General features: G+C 43.6%; 1 protein-coding gene across 1 annotated transcript in view; it reads right to left on the reverse strand.

Annotated features, from left to right (window-relative positions):
- The window catches only part of COL4A3 (collagen type IV alpha 3 chain), a 136,572-nt gene that overhangs the window by 5,513 nt on the left and 112,749 nt on the right, over positions 1–18,310 (reverse strand). The window contains exons 35-48 of the mRNA XM_047085607.1: positions 18,041–18,139; positions 16,909–16,998; positions 16,470–16,609; positions 15,891–16,017; positions 14,504–14,584; positions 14,156–14,254; positions 13,874–13,921; positions 11,131–11,316; positions 9,793–9,923; positions 6,576–6,648; positions 4,425–4,496; positions 4,211–4,336; positions 3,333–3,431; positions 119–331 (exon numbers count right to left, since the gene is read on the reverse strand). Coding sequence (XP_046941563.1) covers positions 119–331; positions 3,333–3,431; positions 4,211–4,336; positions 4,425–4,496; positions 6,576–6,648; positions 9,793–9,923; positions 11,131–11,316; positions 13,874–13,921; positions 14,156–14,254; positions 14,504–14,584; positions 15,891–16,017; positions 16,470–16,609; positions 16,909–16,998; positions 18,041–18,139 — 1,584 coding nt within the window. The remainder of the gene's footprint in view (positions 1–118; positions 332–3,332; positions 3,432–4,210; positions 4,337–4,424; positions 4,497–6,575; positions 6,649–9,792; positions 9,924–11,130; positions 11,317–13,873; positions 13,922–14,155; positions 14,255–14,503; positions 14,585–15,890; positions 16,018–16,469; positions 16,610–16,908; positions 16,999–18,040; positions 18,140–18,310) is intronic.

Here is an 18,310-nt window from a genome sequence, read left to right on the forward strand (position 1 = left end):
GTGCTGTCAGGCACTCAGGGTTGTTTACACTTAGCTTCAGAGAGAAGTACCCCATGCTATGAAAACTGACCATCTGTATATGGAAGAAAATGACTGAAAACAAGGACTGGGACATTACCCAGGTCTTGTCCGTGGGCTTGTTCATTTCCTTGTACAAAAAGAAGAGAGAACCCACTATAGAGCGGCTGTGTGCCTTCTGGGCAGGAAGGGATGGCTGTGGTCTGACTGTGCCTGGTGAAGATGAAGCCTCTCATGGCTGTTGCAGTTGTGGGTGGTCCAATGTCTCCAGGTTTGCCCTTCAAGCCTGGCAGTCCATCCAAACCAGGGGGTCCTTTAACAAACATGGTATACATGTTGCAATACAAACAAAACCTCAAACTCATTTTCCGAAGTACTGATTTAAATGTTTATGTATATCTGTTAAGCCCCTCTGTAAAGGAGTCCTAAAAAAGAGGGGCTTACAAAATGGCCAAACAGTATTAAATGTCCACTAGTTTATCACACGATGCCTTATAAATATTTGTGTATATTGCATGATGAGTTTTTGAGATCAGGTCTTTTTTTCCCCTCCCCCAATTTTTTTAATGTTCATTTATTTTTGAGAGAGACAGACAGAGAGAGAGAGAACAAGTGGAGCAGGGGCAGAGAGAGAGGGAGACACAGAATCACAAGCAGCCTCCAGGCTCTGAGCTGTCAGCACAGAGCCCGACGTAGGGCTCAAACCCATGAATCCTGAGATCATGACCTGAGCCAAAGTTGGACGCTCAACCAACTGAGCTACCCAGGCGTCCCAAGATCAGGTCTTTTTTATCTTTGCATTCTGCGGTGTCCAGCACGGTGGCCTGCATCTGATAGGTCTTAGGTACATTTTTTTTTTTTTCCGGTACCAATGAATGTATTCTACAATGTGGGTAAATAAGTTAAATCAAATATCTATATTTTGGAAGTCTATTCAAGGAGACAACTTTTGATAAAGTCCCTAAACATTCATGGACAATATTGAAAGTTCTTTTTAAAGGTGCAAACTTCAAGGAAGTTTTTAATTAGTAAGGCAAATAGAATGGAAGAGACTGTGGTAAGGGTTAGTTTTTAAAATTTATATGAGCTTAAGGCAAAGTAAGTAATTTGTATACTTTTTTTCCCCTCTGCACTTAGAGTAAGGCACATTTGTCACTTTCTATTATTATTTTTTTGGTAATCTCTCCACCCATTGTGGGGATCAAACTCACGACCTCGAGATCAAGAGTCGCATGCTCTTCTGACTGAGCCAGCTAGGTGCCCCAACTTGTCACTTTCTAAATAAGTACCGGAGAAATATCCTTTCTCTCCATCGTCGTGTCCTTTACTCTCCCTTTCTTCATCAAACAGCTATTATTGATGATACTGGCACCTGCTTCCATCCCCCCTTGGCCCCTGATCCATTTCCACTGTACTCTAAGCTCTACCCAACCCACCTTGGGTCCTAAAGAAATACAGAGAGGGTTGTATTTGGGGCCCACGAGTCAAGGGAGGATTGTTGTTTCCCACAAACAACCATGCTATGGTGCCAGGCAGCACCCCAGTATAGTCTCTGCTCGGAAGTTCATGCTTCTCATGAGGATTGGTTAGAGCCCAAGATTATATTTTTTTCCAGTCTCCCCGCCATCCCTGTCTTGTCCGGGAGCCTTGGTTCGTTCTTTGAAGTTAAAAACAAGCCACATCTAAATCTGTCTATGTCTCATGTCTTACTGGAGTAGTCCAAAAGCATATGTTTTTAATATATCCAGATAGAGAAGATACACATTCTTTACTTTTCCCCACATCTGTCCTCATTCCCAGAGAGCTATAATTGGCCACAAGCAAACGATGCCTTGAGGTCCCTGCACAGGAATTTTGATTAGGTGAGTATGACAGAAATTAAGGTGAGCTGCTGTACAACTATGCACGATCAACGATATTCTGCATTTCTGAGCATGAGGCCGAGCTCTCGGCTTATACCTGTGTTACTTAACTCTTAGATCCTTATCCTTCTTTTAAATGTTTATTTATTTTGAGAGTGAGAGTGAGAGCATGAACAGGAAAGGGGCAGAGAGAGAATCTCAAGCAGACCCTGCACAGTAAGTGCAGAGCCCGGCGTGAGTCTTGAACTCAACTGTGAGATCACGACCTGAGCCGAAATCAAGAGTCAGACACTTAACTGACTGAGCCACCCAGGAGCCCTTACTTGTCAGCAAGTTTAAATCCTTGAGGGGTATAGCATCACATAGGTTCTGTGGCCAGTGGCTTTAGCAGGAAGGTTGCTTTGGAATTTGGCATAAGCCATGCCACTGTTTCCAGGATGCCTCTGGTTTTATTGGGTTTGCCACCAGGAGTCACTGTGCTTTGCTTTGTGCACATAAGCATGTCTCTTGCCCTGATAGCATTCAGTCGCGTCTCCAGCATAAACACCTTCAATTTTAAGAACTGTGTGCTCCCTCTGGTTCCAGAGACCCTGCTTACAGCCAGCAAAAATGGCCTTGGACCACAGCCTTCCAGACCTATTTGTCGTTTTAGGAGTCCTGTTACCAGCAGGCCCCACTTATTTGCCCTTTAAGTTCAGCAGCAGGACCTTCCTTCACCTCCACTAGACTAATTGGAGAGGGCCTTCTTCAGGATACACATGAATTATTCAGCCATGTGGTATTCAAGAATGGTATAGCTTAAAGATGGCTTTTCCTAGGGGCGCCTGGGTGGCTCAGTCAGGTAGGCTTCTGACTTTGGCTCAGGTCATCATCTCATGGTTCGGGAGTTCGAGCCCCGTGTCGGGCTCTGTGCTGACAGCTCGGAGCCTGGAGCCTGCTTCGGATTCTGTGTCTCCCTCTCTGCCCCTCCCCTGCTCACACACATACTCTCTCTCTCAAAAATAAATAAACATTAAAAAAATTAAAAAGAAAGATGGCTTTCCTAGATAAAGATACTAAGTTGCTCTTCTATTCATATCAAGATAGTATTTTTTCTAACTATGTACTTATATGTTACTTCTCTAGATATTATTAAATAGTACTCCTATAAATAATTAAAAACAGTATTGGCCTTTCCAAAAATAGAATTAGTGCTTTATGAGGTCTGTTTGTCCTCAGACTAAAAATTTGGTGGACATTTGCCCAGTTGAGAGATAGGAAGGATGGTGTATTCCAATAATTCTTGGTTTTTCATCTTCTTCCAAATGAACGTTTTGTCCCTGGCTTTTAATGCAAATGACAAAACTGAAAGACGTAGATGACTCTTACAGTCACATATTTAAAGGCGACTTCTCTGGATATTGAAACAGTCAGTGAAGAGAAGGGAATAGAAGAAGCCAGCCATTCGTTTACCTTGCTCTCCTTTACAGCCTTTGTTGCCTTTTTCTCCAATTGGCCCAGGAGTTCCCGGCCTTCCATCCTTGCCTGGTTTACCTCTTGGTCCACAGGGTCCTAGGCAAAAAACCAACACTGTGTTGAATGGTTCATACAGGAAAAAACAGGGGTGGCCAGTCATCCCAGATACGTGGGACTTCTCCAGTTTCGGCAACGAAAGTCTTACAAACTGAGCCACAGACAAACTCGGACAGTTGGTCATCCAACTTGTTACATCCTACTTCTCAGGGGGAAAAAGAACCCTCAAGAATGGACTAGAAACATATGAGACAACAATGGTTTAAAATTGTGCTGCCATTTTGCTTCACCCTCTTTCAGAATTTGCTATGCCCTTGTATTGAACAACATAAGTCATGGCTCTTTTATATCACAGAAGCAATTCAGGCAAACTTAGAACACAACAATTCCATTCAGAAGTCTATTACAGTATGCTTACCCTATACAGAGGGGTTAGTTCAATTTCCATACACCAGTACTTTGATAAGATTTCATAAGATTAAGCATATATTTGCATTTACTACTCTTCCAAGTGCTCTCCAAAGTGTGAGAAAACTACACACACATAGAACTCAGGTTTATTCAGGTAATCGTTTTCAAATAAGAGCTCTAAGACCAATGGTTGTCACAGAAGATAGAATTAATACTTGATCTTAATGAAAAAAAAAAACAACCGTAAGTGCCTAAAGTGTATTTGCTCAAGCTTATACACTGCACAACAGGTTTCAATAGAGTCAATATTTTCAATAGACTCTATAGTGCTTGCTTCCAAAGCACTTTGTAGGTATTTTGGTTCAACCACTTGCTTGTAATCCATGTCAATACAGTCAGTTCCACACCTAGGATTCCTGGTGGCCCCGGTGGCCCAGGCTCTCCTTGCATCCCTGGTTCTCCAACAGGTCCAGGTGGCCCTGGGCTTCCCGGGAGGGAGATGATCTTAACTGTGCCAGGGTCTCCACGTATACCTATTGACATGAGCAGAGGAAAACGATGGGTTCACTGATGGGCTACCCTTTCTTCATGAAGAGCAGTACTAAGGAGAATAATATTTACCAGGTGGTCCTTTTGGCCCAATTTGCCCTGGAGGTCCGACTGGTCCCAGAAATCCTGGATTACCCTTCTCCCCTTATAAAAAAAAAAAAAAAAGCAATGTGATTCCATGTAGAACAGTGGGTTTCCCAGCTCTTGAGGTTTATGATCAACTGTAAGGACAGACACTGGGAGTTAGGACTGGAGGTGATGGGGCTCTGTGACAATGGCTACAACTTCTGGCATTTCATTTGGACCCAATCAATCATGCTTAATGTTTATTTAAAAATATATTCTAGAAGTAGGCATTAAGATTTTGTATTTTAGTATTGAAGAGGAAGAGTTCATAAAGTTCACTGTTTCCGTTCAGAAACGAATTTAATATTTAAGGTAAAGTATGAAGTGACATTAAACCTATTTTAGTGCTTACATCAGTTGTCATAGTTATCTACTTTCTTAGCTTATTTCTCTAGCTTTATTAAGAGCCCATTAGTTATATTAGGGATTCTCATGAACACATATGGAATATTTGCTTTCATGTAAACCATCAAAATGGTATGATTTCTCTCCCAGTCTTTGACATGAATAAAAGTTTACCAAGAATCACTGATTTGGAGAAATACTCTTTTTTTTTATCTTTATTTATTTTTGAGAGACAGACAGAGTGCGAGCGGGGGAGGAGCAGAGAGAGGGGGAGACACAGGCTCCAGGCTCTGAGCTGTCAGCACAGAGCCTGATGCGGGGCTCGAACCCATGAACCGTGAGATCATGACCTGAGCCGAAGTCGGATGCTTGGTGCCCCTGGGGAAATACTCCTTTTAAAAATCTTGAAATAATATAGGCGTTAACGTCTGATTTCTTAGAAAGACTTTAAATATGGTATTTATGGAAGCAATACAATCAAATATATTACCAAAAGTTAACTGGAAACTACACTCTAAATTATCCACTTGGTATCAGAACCTCAGGAAGATGTCCATATTTATTTAAACACATCAGAAGAAGCCTAACTGTTTTTCCTTCTGAGGATTAAAAATTTTCATGTTCCAAAATCTAAGAGAAAAATGGAATATGTTTCATGGAACACATTTCAAAAGAACGGATTTTTTGACTCTCCCCTCTAAATAGCTCTAAATATTTCACCAGGGTGTTTCTTTCTTTAGTGGGGCCCTTGTATAATTTTTCCAATCTTAGATATTCCTGTTCTGGGAGGTGGGGAGTGACAGGTGGGACACATGGTGCCCAGGCTGCCCTGTTCGCCCCCCCCTCCCCCGTGTTCACCCTCTCCCACCATGTCTACTGGGACTCCTTGGAATCATCTGCTTTGATTTATTCTTAACGAATTTGCTCCTTGGAGAGTCAGTGGTTGAAAGTACCGAACAGGCTAGGCTCTCTTTGAACTCCACCTTGTCCTCTCTTGGACCCGGAAAGGGTTTACCTTTGTGAAAGTGTGGCTTTGTTCCTTTTGGCTACACTCACTACTTAACACTGTATAGTCTGTGATAATAGATTCCCTACTGTACAGAAGCAGTGACAAAGGATTTAATCAGTGAAGACAACAAATAGAATATTCAAAGCCTTATTTAAGGTCATAGCATCCTTATGGAAGATTTGAGAAATATTTTCTGAAACCTGACATTTAGATTTTTGTGCATGAAAATTTTACACTTACGACCCCCCGAATTTTATTTCTCTTCTGATTATAATACATGTGCCAAAAAACCAAATACTTAAATCTCACGCAGAAAACTTTACTTACCTTCCCCCATTAACCGTTTGGTAAATATTTGTTTAGATTTTCAGCTTTTTAACGTTATAACACACACGCAAGTGAAAATAAGCAACTTCAAAGCAATAGTGTTGATATTGAAGTAGTTCCCCATCCCCAACCCAACACACATCCGTATTCTCCCAACATACATCAGTATTTCAGCGGTCACCACTTTAAACTGTTTATTTTTTAGTTTTTCTACAGTTTCCATCCTTAAGGCCTGAATTTAGTGTTTAAGACCCCTGGGGCTGGGTTCTGGTGGTCTTCCTTCTTTACTCATAACCAAGGTCCTATTTGCACCCTGTCTGTGATGACTGGAGGAGTTCCGTAAACATTTGTGTGCCGTAAAATATAAATCACAATCATCGTCTTTGTATCCAAAGAGCAGTGCACAAAAACAGTACCTTTTACACCTGGAAATCCATGGAATCCCGGATCACCTCTGAGCCCTGGCAGACCTGGGGCACCTGGTGCTCCCTATAGTTCAGATAAAAGGGAGCAGTACCAAAGACAAAATTTTAAAAATCACAATTGTCACTGTAGTCCTTTTTTTCTTTTTTCTTTTAGCAAATAGGATATAATACATTGGGTCAGAATGAACTGAGGTCCACAGATACCATTTTTACCTTTCAATCCAATCCTCCTACAGTTCCTCTGCCACCTAGATCTCTCCTGAGGACTATCATTTTCTTTTTTTTTTTTTAATTTTTAAGTTTATTATTTATTTGAGAGAGGGGGAGAGCATGCACACAAGTTGGGGAGGGGGAGAGAGAGACAGAGACAGAGACAGAGACAGAGAGAATCCCAAGCAGGCTCTGCACTGTCAGTTCAGTGCGGGGCTTAATCTCATGAACCATGACATCATGACCTGAGCCGAAACCGAGTTGGATGCTTAACTGACTGAGTCACCCAGGCGCCCCGAGACTATCATTTTCAATAACACAGAAGCAAAAACTGCCCTCAAGGTCAAGAGCAAACACAACTTCTGGGTGTTAATGTCTGTTGTAGGAGTGTGGAATACAACTTAATATTCTGTATCCTACATGGACCTGACCAGTATCTGGAGACGTTTCGGGAAGAGCAGGCACTGGATTGCCAGAATGAAAATTGTAATTTTTGTTTGTAATTTGTGCAAAGACAACAGAGCCCATATTGAATTGTAGCACCCACCATCATTGAAACTAAGTTGGCAGAGTTATAAATTACTCCCAGCCCGAGTGGTGGTGGAAGTAAGGTGTCCAGGGATTGGGAACATGAAAGGGTTATCCGGGACACTTTGACATGCACTTTTGGCAAGGATGCAAGTGATCTGACCAGGAGACGCTCCCTCCTTGGGCTCATACTTGCCCTTGTAGCCATGGAATGCTCAAGCAAGGCCACAGGAGAAGGGGCAAGGGATCAGAGCTTCAGAAAGGAGCTACATGACAGAACGTAAGTGAAATCTACTATTACACTGTCCATATGAATGGAAACAATACTATTACTTGAAAACAAGGAACTGAAGGTCATTAAAAATGCCAAGAATAACAAAACTGGCCTCTAAACCAAATGTCTTTAGAGCAAGAAGACCAAAGAAGGAAAAATCCTGTACCTTGGATCGGGTGGTGTCAGGTGCAAAAAGGCGGGAGAGAAAATGGAACCACCTGGTCAAGGACTCTCAGGCTCCTGAGGTCTGGCCTGTTGTCCAGAAGCAGAGGTAATCGGGGAGGAGGGGCAGATGCCAGGCCCCGCCCTTGGGTGAGGAGGGCGCAGCTCCATGCAAGGAGAGGATTGTTAAGGGCACAGAGCCAGTTTAGGCATCCATCGAGAAGAATTATCTTTCTTTCTTTTTTTTAGTTTTTTTAAAATTTTATTTTAGAGAGTACTTGTGTAAGCAGGGGAGAGGAGCAGAGGGGCAGGGTGGGAGACAGAGAGAGAGAGGGAGAGAGAGAACCTTAAGTAGGCTCCATGCTCGGAGCCTGACGCCAGGCTCAATCTCACAAACTTGGGATCATGACCTGAGCCGAAACCAGGAGTTGGACATTCAACTGACTGAGCCACCCAGGTGCTCCAAGAATTATCTTTCCAGTGCAAACGTAGAAGCGCTGACTGACCTTGAAAGCACCAGAGGACTTAAGAGAGATCGCATTTCCAAACAATACATTCCACAGCCCAGTGTCCTTGGAAGGACTTTCTCTGTGATTTTAGGATCAGTGTTTGCCACTTTCAGAGAATCATGGAAAACATGAGAGAGATCTAAGACTGGGCAAATGTCTTATTTTTTCAAAAAAAAAAAAAAGTTTTAAAAAGGTAGACGCTGGAAACCGAATACCAAGAGAACTTAAGAGAACTTCCCATGATTCCTCACATGCCATCATGCTAAATAAAGTACCTCATTGCCCATCACTGATGAAAACACAGAGCAGCTATGATATAACTCTGAATTCCTCATCAATCTCCAAGAATTTGACGTAAACAGGGGGAAGACAGGTTTCTCGAATATGCTGCCAAGAAGAAAGTGAGGGAAGATGGCCCAGGCGTTGGGTGAGAGACTGAATTTAGAGAACTTCATAGTCTGGGAGCATGAGCTTAGATGAACACAATGACAGCTATAAAAAAGAAATTTGAAAGTTCTGCATTTAAGTCACAAACAGACAACAGCTGGAAGTAATGGAGAAAGCTTGGAAGTCCTTCATAAGGAAAAGCGTGTGCACACACACACACACACACACACGCTCTGGTTGACCAGAAGCTGACTGTGCAGTGACAATGTGGTGATGTGGCAGCCAGATAGCCCAAGGTTGGATTATAAAATGGTGGTGTTCCAGATGGTGAGAGTCTTCCCTCCTTTAGCCACTCTGTGGGGGTACTGAGTTCTTACTCCCAGGGGGTGTTTGTCTCAGGGGCTGTGTTCTAAAAAATTTTTTTTTAATCCTTATTTATTTTTGAGACAGAGAGAGAGGGAGAGAATGAGCGGGGGAGGGGCAGAGAGGAGGACACAGAATCCAAAGCAGGCTCCAGGCTGTGACGCGGGGCTCGAACTCATAAGCGGTGAGCCCGTGACCTGAGCTGAGGTTGGATGCTTAACCAACTAAGCCACCCAGGTGCCCCTCAGGGGCTGTGCTTTTAAGGGAGATGTTGACCAACTGTGATATATTCAGAATAGAGGCAGGGTTGACAAAGGGTTAAACTGAATTTGCAAAACGCAGGTATTTATCAGGGGAGAAAATGCTGAGAAGGAAGTGGCAGCTATTTAGAAACCCTGGAAGTTCCATCAAGGGGAAAAAGTAAATAGACATTCAGGGGATAGCACTGATAACTTTCAAAGTATATTAATAGAGAAAAATGATATTGTCCTCTAGAGTGATCCCAAACTGTTAGGTGTTTTAAGAGTCCATTACTGAAATTGTTCAGAGTCTAAACAAGAAAAGGTCAGGAATGACATGGAAAAGGGTCCCCTACAAACCAAACTTCTAGAGGCCAAATCTGTCCAACTCTTAGGATTCTTTGAACCTCCTGGACTCTGCCCTTGGGTGCTCAGAAGCATCACACATGGGCATTTTTTTGTTGCCTCTGAGGACATCTGATCCTGGCAATTAATGTAGAAGAATATAAGAAGTCAAAATAATTTCCCACACTTACCGGCTGACCCGGTGGCCCCTCGTCTCCTACAGTTCCAGGTGGACCTCTAGGGCCAGGCTTGCCCAGAAGCCCCTTGTCTCCTTTCAAGCCTCTCACGTGACTCCCTGGAGGTCCCGGAGGACCAGGGTCACCTGCATTTACAGAGAGCCGGTCAGTATTGGGCATTGGGGGGGCACCTGGCAGGTTCTGTCGGCAGGTTTTTTTTTTAATTAAAAAAAAATTTTTTTTTGATGTTTATTTATTTTTGAGGGAGAGAGACAGAGAGAGTGTGAGCAGGGGAGGGGCAGAGAGAGAGGGAGACACAGAATCCGAAGCAGGCTCCAGGCTCCAAGCTGTCAACACAGAACTTGATGCGGGGCTGGAACTCACGAACTGTGAGATCATGACCTGAGTGGAAGTCGGAAGCCTAACCGACTGGGCCACCCAGGCGCCCCGCTGTCGGCAGGTTTTTGGACGACGGGCACAGCCTGCACCCAGTGTGACCTTGCACATGCTTTCTGTTGTGGGGTGTTGATGGACTTGTGGTTAAGACAGAATGAGACAAGGCCAGGGAAGTGCTGGCCGAAGGCAGGGGCTGTTTGTCCTTGGTGAAGGTCTGCCAGACAGGGTCTGTGCCTAGCCTGGTACTCGATCCATAAGAGCAACTCAGTAAATCTTGGTGATGAGATGCATCTCTCTCTTTTAGGCTTATTAATTTGGTGTGCTCGCTTCAGCAGCACGTATACTAAAAATGGGCTTATTTATTTGGTAATTACTAATTTTCAAACAGATCCCCTCTGTCCCCATCACACCAATAGCCGTGGTGAGCACCAGGTGATGTACAAGAGCGTTGACTCACTATATTGTACCCTTGAAACTAAGATTACACTGTATGTTCACTAACTGGAATTTTTTTTAATGTTTATTTGTTTTTTAGAGAAAGAGAGAGCCCGTGCAAGCAGCGGAGGGGCAGAGAGAGAGAGGAGGACAGAGGATCTGAAGCAGGTTCCGAGCTGATAGCAGAGAGCCTGATGCGGGGCTCAAATTCATGAACCGTGAGATCATGACCTGAGCCAAAGTCAGGCGCCCCAGCTAACTGGAATTTAAATAAAAAGTTAAAGAAAGAAAGAAAGAAAGAAAGAAAGAAAGAAGAAAGAAAGAAAGAAAGAAAGAAAGAAAGAAAGAAAGAAAGAAAGAAAGAAAGAAAAGCTCCAGCAGCTTTGCTGCACTCCGCTAGAGCAAGCAGGTAAAGACCAGAGGGGAGAAGAAGCAAAGAGGTCACACCAGGGGAAGGTTGAAAGCTGCTGTTGTCAAACGTTATTTTCATTCTTCTATCTTATTTAAAAGTAGACCCTCTACCTGGGTTTCCTCTGAAGCCTGGTGGACCTCGATTTCCTTTCTGGCCAGGGATGACTGCGCCAGGAAAACCCGGGGGTCCTGGGAGTCCCGTCATGCCGGTGGGTCCCCACGGCCCGGCATCTCCCACTATCCCTTTCCTGCCGGGGAGGCCGGGTAAGCCTGGGGCTCCCCTGTCTCCTTTGGCTCCTGCAAAGGAAAAGGTTTGGTAGGTTTCTGTAATGGCCTTCTACTTGGAGTTACAGTTTGGGGTTACCTCTAGTAACGCAGATGCTGTGCTTAAAAGGCGTTAAGATTCGCAATATAGTTTTTGAAAGAGGCTGGTAAAAGAAATACAGGTCTATAAGAAACTGAGTCGAGACTAATTTCTGCCTTAGTTCAGTCTTTTGATTTTGTCAAAGTCACCTCACTATTATATGTGTCAGTTTCTCTTTTGTTCTTTTTTCTTTTTTTTTTTTTTTTTGAGAGAGAGAGAGGGAAAGAATTTTAAGCTGTCTCCATGCCCAGCAAGGAGACTGATGTGGAGCTCGATCTCGTGACCTGGGGATCATGACCTGAGCGAAAATCAAGAGTCAGAGACCTAACTGACTGAGCCACCCAGGTGCCCCAGTTTTTCTTACTTTAAACACCTAATGTAGCTCAGTCTTTAAAGATCAAGTGAGATAATATACAGATGGAAAAGTGTAGTGTAACTCTGAAGTCTTGTGTCACTATCTGCTTCAATTAATATTATCTGATGAACTTTAATTACCATGACATTGAATAGAGAGAACGTTCAGAGCTAAACTTCCTGGCATTGATGTGTGCATCTGAAGAGTCACACAGCTAAACCCAGACAAAGGAACAACAAAGTTGCAATCCCTCTTCTCTCCTTTCTTCTCCCCCATAACACAAACAAACACTAGTCTGGAAGGGAAGGCGGTGGCTGGGGGTTTGGAATTACCAATGAGGATTCCCAAAAAGTCACCACTTAATTACTAATATTCTTCACCTTGGAGAACCTTCAAGGAAATTGGGCTTTGACGTTCATGAATGGGAAACGTATGAACTGCAAATAATCACTCCCTCCTATTTTTTCTCTCTGTGTTATTCTAGAAATAGTGAATGGCACACAGGTAGGGGACAGGAAGAAGAAGGATGAGGCTGCTAGCACAGGGAAGGGCTTGGGACGTTATCGTGCAGGAAGGCAGAGTGATGATGAAAATAAAATGGATGAATATTAAAATATTGAATATCTAGCCTTTGTCTATCATGTTCTTTAGCTTTTTTTTTATACTTGTAATTTGTGTTTTTCAAAGAAAGTGGTTAGATGGCTTCAGCTCACTTGAAGCTCTGAAATGCTGGGTATTTGTACAACAGAGTCTGGCAGTGGTCGGAGACCCCAAGATGTGGTCTTAGGTTGTATGGTCCATGCCCATAAAGATGCTTCTTTGTTTCACAGTATGATTTCATTTTAGCATTTGGGAGTCTCAATGAAGTCTTCTCCGTATTTAGTTATCCTAGAGGGACTGAGGCACATAATCATCTACTTACATAATTGGGCTACTTGTTATTTTTTTAAGGCTTTTTGACTTAAGGTATGATTATTTTATATTAAATTTTATTTCCAAACAAATGCCAAAGTATTCTCACTCCAAATGGTTAAACTTTGAGCTTAGCCTAGGAAAATGAACGGAAACTCTCCCTTTGGCCATAATTCTAAAACCTGATCTGTGAACGAGACCTGGAGAAGCCTCCCTGCTCGTGGAGGAAGGTGGGGTCCAAGAAGTGTGAGGACACTGAGCTCAACCAAAGAGACCGTGACACCACCAAGAAACAAATGGAAAAGTGCAGCTCTTGTAGACTTTCACAGTTGAGCTCACAGGTGGAGAGGCAGTTCCTGCCCCTCTGAGCTTCTCAGTAGGACCCAGCTACTCCCTGCTGGTTCCCGCGAGCATCGCTACCCAGAGGTCCTCAATAGGAAGAACGCTTTTTGCTAATAAAATACTCCTGTCCGCAGGACCCACGTCTGTGAAGGGTCCATAGAAGATGCAAATGATCTAATATATCTTCTGGCAAATTTCTCCACAAAATGGAAAAAGTTTGAAGAAGCTGCTTATCTTGTAAAACACTGCCATGAGAAATCCGGACTCAGAGTCTGTCAACCTAAAATCTTGTATATACTTTGAATGACATGTTCTGCAAACTGCCATGTTTGGCATTGAGAGAGTTACTGGTAGCCAGCCCTTACTAAAAAATAGTCTGAACCACAAGCTGGCCCTGGGGGTGGGAGTCAGACCCATGAAGATAACAAGGTGGGAAAGAATTCGTGTCATCAGTGCATGTTATTCCCACCCTGCTGCCCCCTGCTCAGAATAGCAGAGAGGGGTGCTCACAGAGAGAGGGGTGCTCATGGACAAGCCAGCAATTCCCCCTACACCCTTTTAGGAGGTGATACATTTAAACCACGCCAACAGCCACAACCAAGGACTACATAGGAAGTCTTCTGATTTTTTAAAGACTTTCGATGGAAAGAAATTCCAAAGTTGGATCACAGTTTCTGATTCATTCGCTTTGCAATGGTGGTCATAATTTTTAAGCATCTTCAATACTAAGAATGTAAACATCTTATATTACCACTGGGACTTCTTTAATTCAATATGTTAAGTTTATTTTATATACCAGGCGATTTTGATTAGATTCTGTCCTTGAAATCTAGATCACCAGGGTCGGGTTGGGGGGGGTGGGTGGGTGAAACACTGCTCACCTGGAACTCCAGGGCTCCCTCTGGGGCCTGGAACTGCTTCCAGCAAACCTGAAAGAGAGGAGTTTGGTACCTGAGTGTTTTATATGTGGTTAATTTCATATATTCTGCTTGGTCAGTTTCACCGTGGCAACAGAAGGAAGTTTAATCACCACACACCCAGAACACATTAAAGATCATCGATTCCATTGGAGAAGTATCTCTAGAGCAGCGAAGGATTACAATGGCACTGACCATTCAATGCACAATGAAACCAGTGGACCCAAGCTCATGAGCAACGTGTACCTGTTTCTCCCTTTTCTCCTGCTGGGCCAGGGATTCCATCACGTCCCTGGTTGCCTCTCATCCCCATTGGTCCGGGAGGTCCTGGAAATCCTGGAGGTCCTGAGGAAAGAAATGCCATTCGAAGAGAGGGCATACTTCCTGGCAATGGCCTGATGTGAACACTGGATATGTGGAATTCTATTAAAGGTGCTCCTTCCCCCCGCCCCCCCGAACTGTAGTTATGTGCGGGGACTGAGTAACTGGGAGCTAATTTCTAAGGAGCAGCAGATAGGTATGCAAAGATTCCAGCCTGAGGAGAAACTATGCCTCCATCCTGAAGGGGAAATAGACAAAGTACAAAAATGGAACCTGGAGGGCCTTTTACTCCTGGAGGACCGGGGAAGCCTTTAATGCCTTTTAACCCCAAATCACCATCAGGGCCTGGCTTGCCTATAAATAAAGAGAGAAGAGAAGGGAAAAAAAGAATAGCACAAGGTAAATGGTTACAACAATGGCAGAACTGGTCCTTTTTTATAGTCGCCTGTGCCTCACACTGGCCTTCAGGCCCTTCGCCAGAGAAGCAGAGCAGAGATGTGTCGAATCACTTTCAAACGGGTTTGTGCGCCACCCACGTGGGCCACTCAGCATCTGATTTATGACTTTAACTGGGAGTTAACAGCAAATCCACTGAACCTTTCCGTATTTGAAAAGACGGTTTAAATGTTATCTTTCAGTAAGCTGCAACCCAGTAGCCTGGTGGTTGTTTTTAATAAAATAAAACAAAAACTTAAACTCAAATTTATAGGCAAATGAGAAAGAAAGCCAATGCTCAACCTGAAACCATGCCAGGAAAAAAAAAAAAAAAATCACAACAGTGTTTGCCCCCAAATTCACGTTGAAGTCCTTAACCCCAGAACCTCCGGAGATCACTGTATTTGGAGATTGGGTCTTTAAAAAAAGCTATTAAGTTAAAACAAGGTCACTAGGGTGGGGCCTGATCCAATATGACCGGTGTCCTCACAAGAGGCATTGATTAGGACACAGACACGCAGGGAAGGAAGATCATGTGAAGACACGGCAGGAAGTTGCCCAACTCAGGAGAGAGGCCTCAGAAGAAAAAACCATCCGTGCTGACATCCTGAGCTCAGACTCCAGACTTCAGGACTGTGAAAAAATAAATTTCTGCTGTTTAAGTGCCCTGTCTGTGTTTTGTTATGGAAGCCCTAGAAAAGTAATACGAATATGCGGTTGGGCAATGAACTGACATTTACAAAAACTTTCTTTCAAGTTTATTTATGAGAGAGAGAGTGGGGGAGGGACAGAGAGAGAGGGAGACACAGGATCCGAAGCAGGCTCCAGGCTCCGAGCTGTCAGCACAGAGCAGGACGCGGGGCTCGGACCCACAAACGACGAGATCACGACTTGAGCCGAAGGGGGACACTTAACCTACTAAGCCACCCACGCGGCCCAATGAACTAACATTTTGTGTCTCTAGGCTGAATTCTTTGAGACAGAACTTAAGTTTTATGGACAGGATCAGGTTTTTAGATGTCAGTCCATCCAACTGGCTGATCGGGGCTCCTCCTGATTGATTTCCCGTTCCTCAGAGTCTAAGAATTTGATGATCAAAGTTGAATAAAAGCAATCATAGTACAAACACCTAAATAGCTTTCAATTCACGCAGATGATTCTAGGAGGTGAGGGCTATGCTGAGTGTCCCGCTTCCGGCTTTCCGAGTTGTAAAGCCAACGCTCACCTGGGTGACCAGGACTTCCGGGGTTTCCAGGGGCTCCCTCAGGTCCAGCAGGCCCCGAATGTCCAGGTGCTCCAGGTACCCCTCTTTCTCCTTTCCTTCCCATGTCACCTGGAAATCCTGGATCTCCCTTAAAGTCAGCCAAACACCTTTAGAATTCTCATATAAGCAGGCTGTGTGATCAGAATTGAGTATCGACTCTGCTAGCATTTAGTGATTTAGTTACTGAGTTAACGATTCCTATTAAATGTCTGCTGATGCAGGCACTGTGACAGGGGCCGGGGACAGGATGGCTACGGGATTTGCTGGAACCGGTGCAAAATGCAAAGGCAGGACGCTTAAATGGCAGGAACAGGGATAAGCAATTCCTTGGGTATTGAAATTGGAGGGATAAACTCATAAGCCAATAGCTGTGTGACAGGCATTCTGAGCTGTGGAAACGGGATTAAAAAAACCCAAATCATCACCTGAAAACACAGCTGTATTTTCAATGCTTTTTGCCCACAATGAATCTAGACACTTGCTGATACTTAGAGACTCAGCCCCCTCGCTAAAGCATAACGACTTCAGTGGCCGGTATACCTTTGGTCCCGGTGATCCTGGCCTTGCACCTGCTGAATAACCCGGCTCTCCCTTCTCTCCTTGGAGACCGTGAACACCTGGGAGGCCTGGCCTTCCAGTTAAACCTGGTAGTCCCAAAGCTCCCCTGTGTCCTTTAGGACCTGCAATTAGGAAAGAGGTCAGGGAAAATGAAACATTCTGCTTCTCACTTTTGTATAAACCACCTTTCTGCCTTTTTAGAATCACTGATATGTTGAGTAGTTATCATGGGTGATCTTTACACAATATGAATATTTGTTTAGTTCTCATCTGTGTTCTAATTGCACACAGTATGTTTGTCTAAAAGTAAATCTAGTTTTACACCAACTTTCTACCAAATGGGAAACCGAAACAACAAACCATACAGAAAATCTAGAATAGAATTGGGCTTTCGGCTCACGGACAGGACCTTATCTCTTACCTGGCACCCCCATGATCCCCATGCTTCCTGGCACGCCACGTGGTCCTGGTGCCCCGGGATTCCCAATGTTGCCTGGATCTCCTCTGGGGCCTGGAGAAGAAATAAATAGACACATGTCCTGCACAGTTCCCGGACATAGTAGGTGTCAGTAAATATTTGTTGCTTGTATGAATAAATGAATTCTAAGCAGCCAGATCAGCTAGGCTTTGTCCTTGTGTAGCTACCTTTCTGCCTTCAGATGAGGAGGGGACTGAGTACCCAGAAAAGGTAAAATTAGAGAACTTTAGATTCTTGTCAGCAGGCCTGGAGTTCAAACATCAAAATCATTCTAGGACCAATGCCAGCAGAAAAGAGGGGGTTCCTGCCACCATATCGCAATAAATTTCCAAATGCAATACTGAAGTTTTACTGCCACGTAACATATTTTGTCACTGATGTCATAGAGAATAGGGGGCTACTGTAATTGTTCAAAAATTTACTTTGCAAACTCAATAGCATGTTTAAAAAAAAAAAGAAAGGCAAATCCGGAAACCTCTAAATCATTACCTGATTTTCTTCTATGATATATGATACTGTGATAAATTATAGTTTATAATACGTATCAGCAATGTCAAAATAACATTTTTGGTGCAAATATGGAACGTTGGGGGTGCCTGGGTGGCTCAGTCCATTGAGCATCTGACTCTTGATTTCGGCTCAGGTCATGTTCCCAGAGTTGTGGGATCGAGCCCTGTGTCGGTCTCCACACTGAGCATAAAGCCTGCTTGAGATTCCCCCCCCCCCTCTCTCTTTCTCTCTCTCTGTCCCTCCCTCTCTCTGCCCCTATCCCCCACTTGTACTCTCTCTCTCTGTCTTTCTTTCTCTCTTTCCCCCTGCCCCTCACCCCCACTTGTACTCTCTCTCTCTAAAAACAAATGTTCAAAAATGGAACTCTGTGTAAGTTAATATTTTTTAGTTAATATAGGCTGACTATAAACAGCTTCATTCTGATTTAATTGTGAAGCAAATTTCTGCTGGAACACTATGGGAGCAAAATTCATATTCAACCCAGTAAGTCAAGAAATACATTTTTGTTATGTTCAGACGTAGGGAAACTTAACTCCTGATATTTCTATCAGAGAATCTGCTCTACCTGGTGGTCCTGGTGGTCCAGGTGGCCCTTGGAGTCCTTTTAAACCTGGTAACCCTGGAACACCACGGTTTCCTTTCTCACCCGGCTTCCCTGCAAATCCTAAAGTTAAAAACCATGGATTAAAGACACAGGTTAGAATTTTATCAGACTTAGTTCAATCCTGGCTAAAATTGATGAGACATTATTGTAATACATCCATAGCATTTTTATTAAGAGCACAGGCAGATGTGGGCTCTTTTCAAAGAGGATTAAATGAGATAATATACGTAA

The sequence above is a fragment of the Lynx rufus genome, unplaced genomic scaffold (assembly GCF_022079265.1).
Source record: "Lynx rufus isolate CCGP_SWC_20201006 ecotype Redwood Valley unplaced genomic scaffold, mLynRuf1.p SCAF_2, whole genome shotgun sequence".
NCBI classification, from domain to species: Eukaryota; Metazoa; Chordata; class Mammalia; order Carnivora; family Felidae; genus Lynx; species Lynx rufus.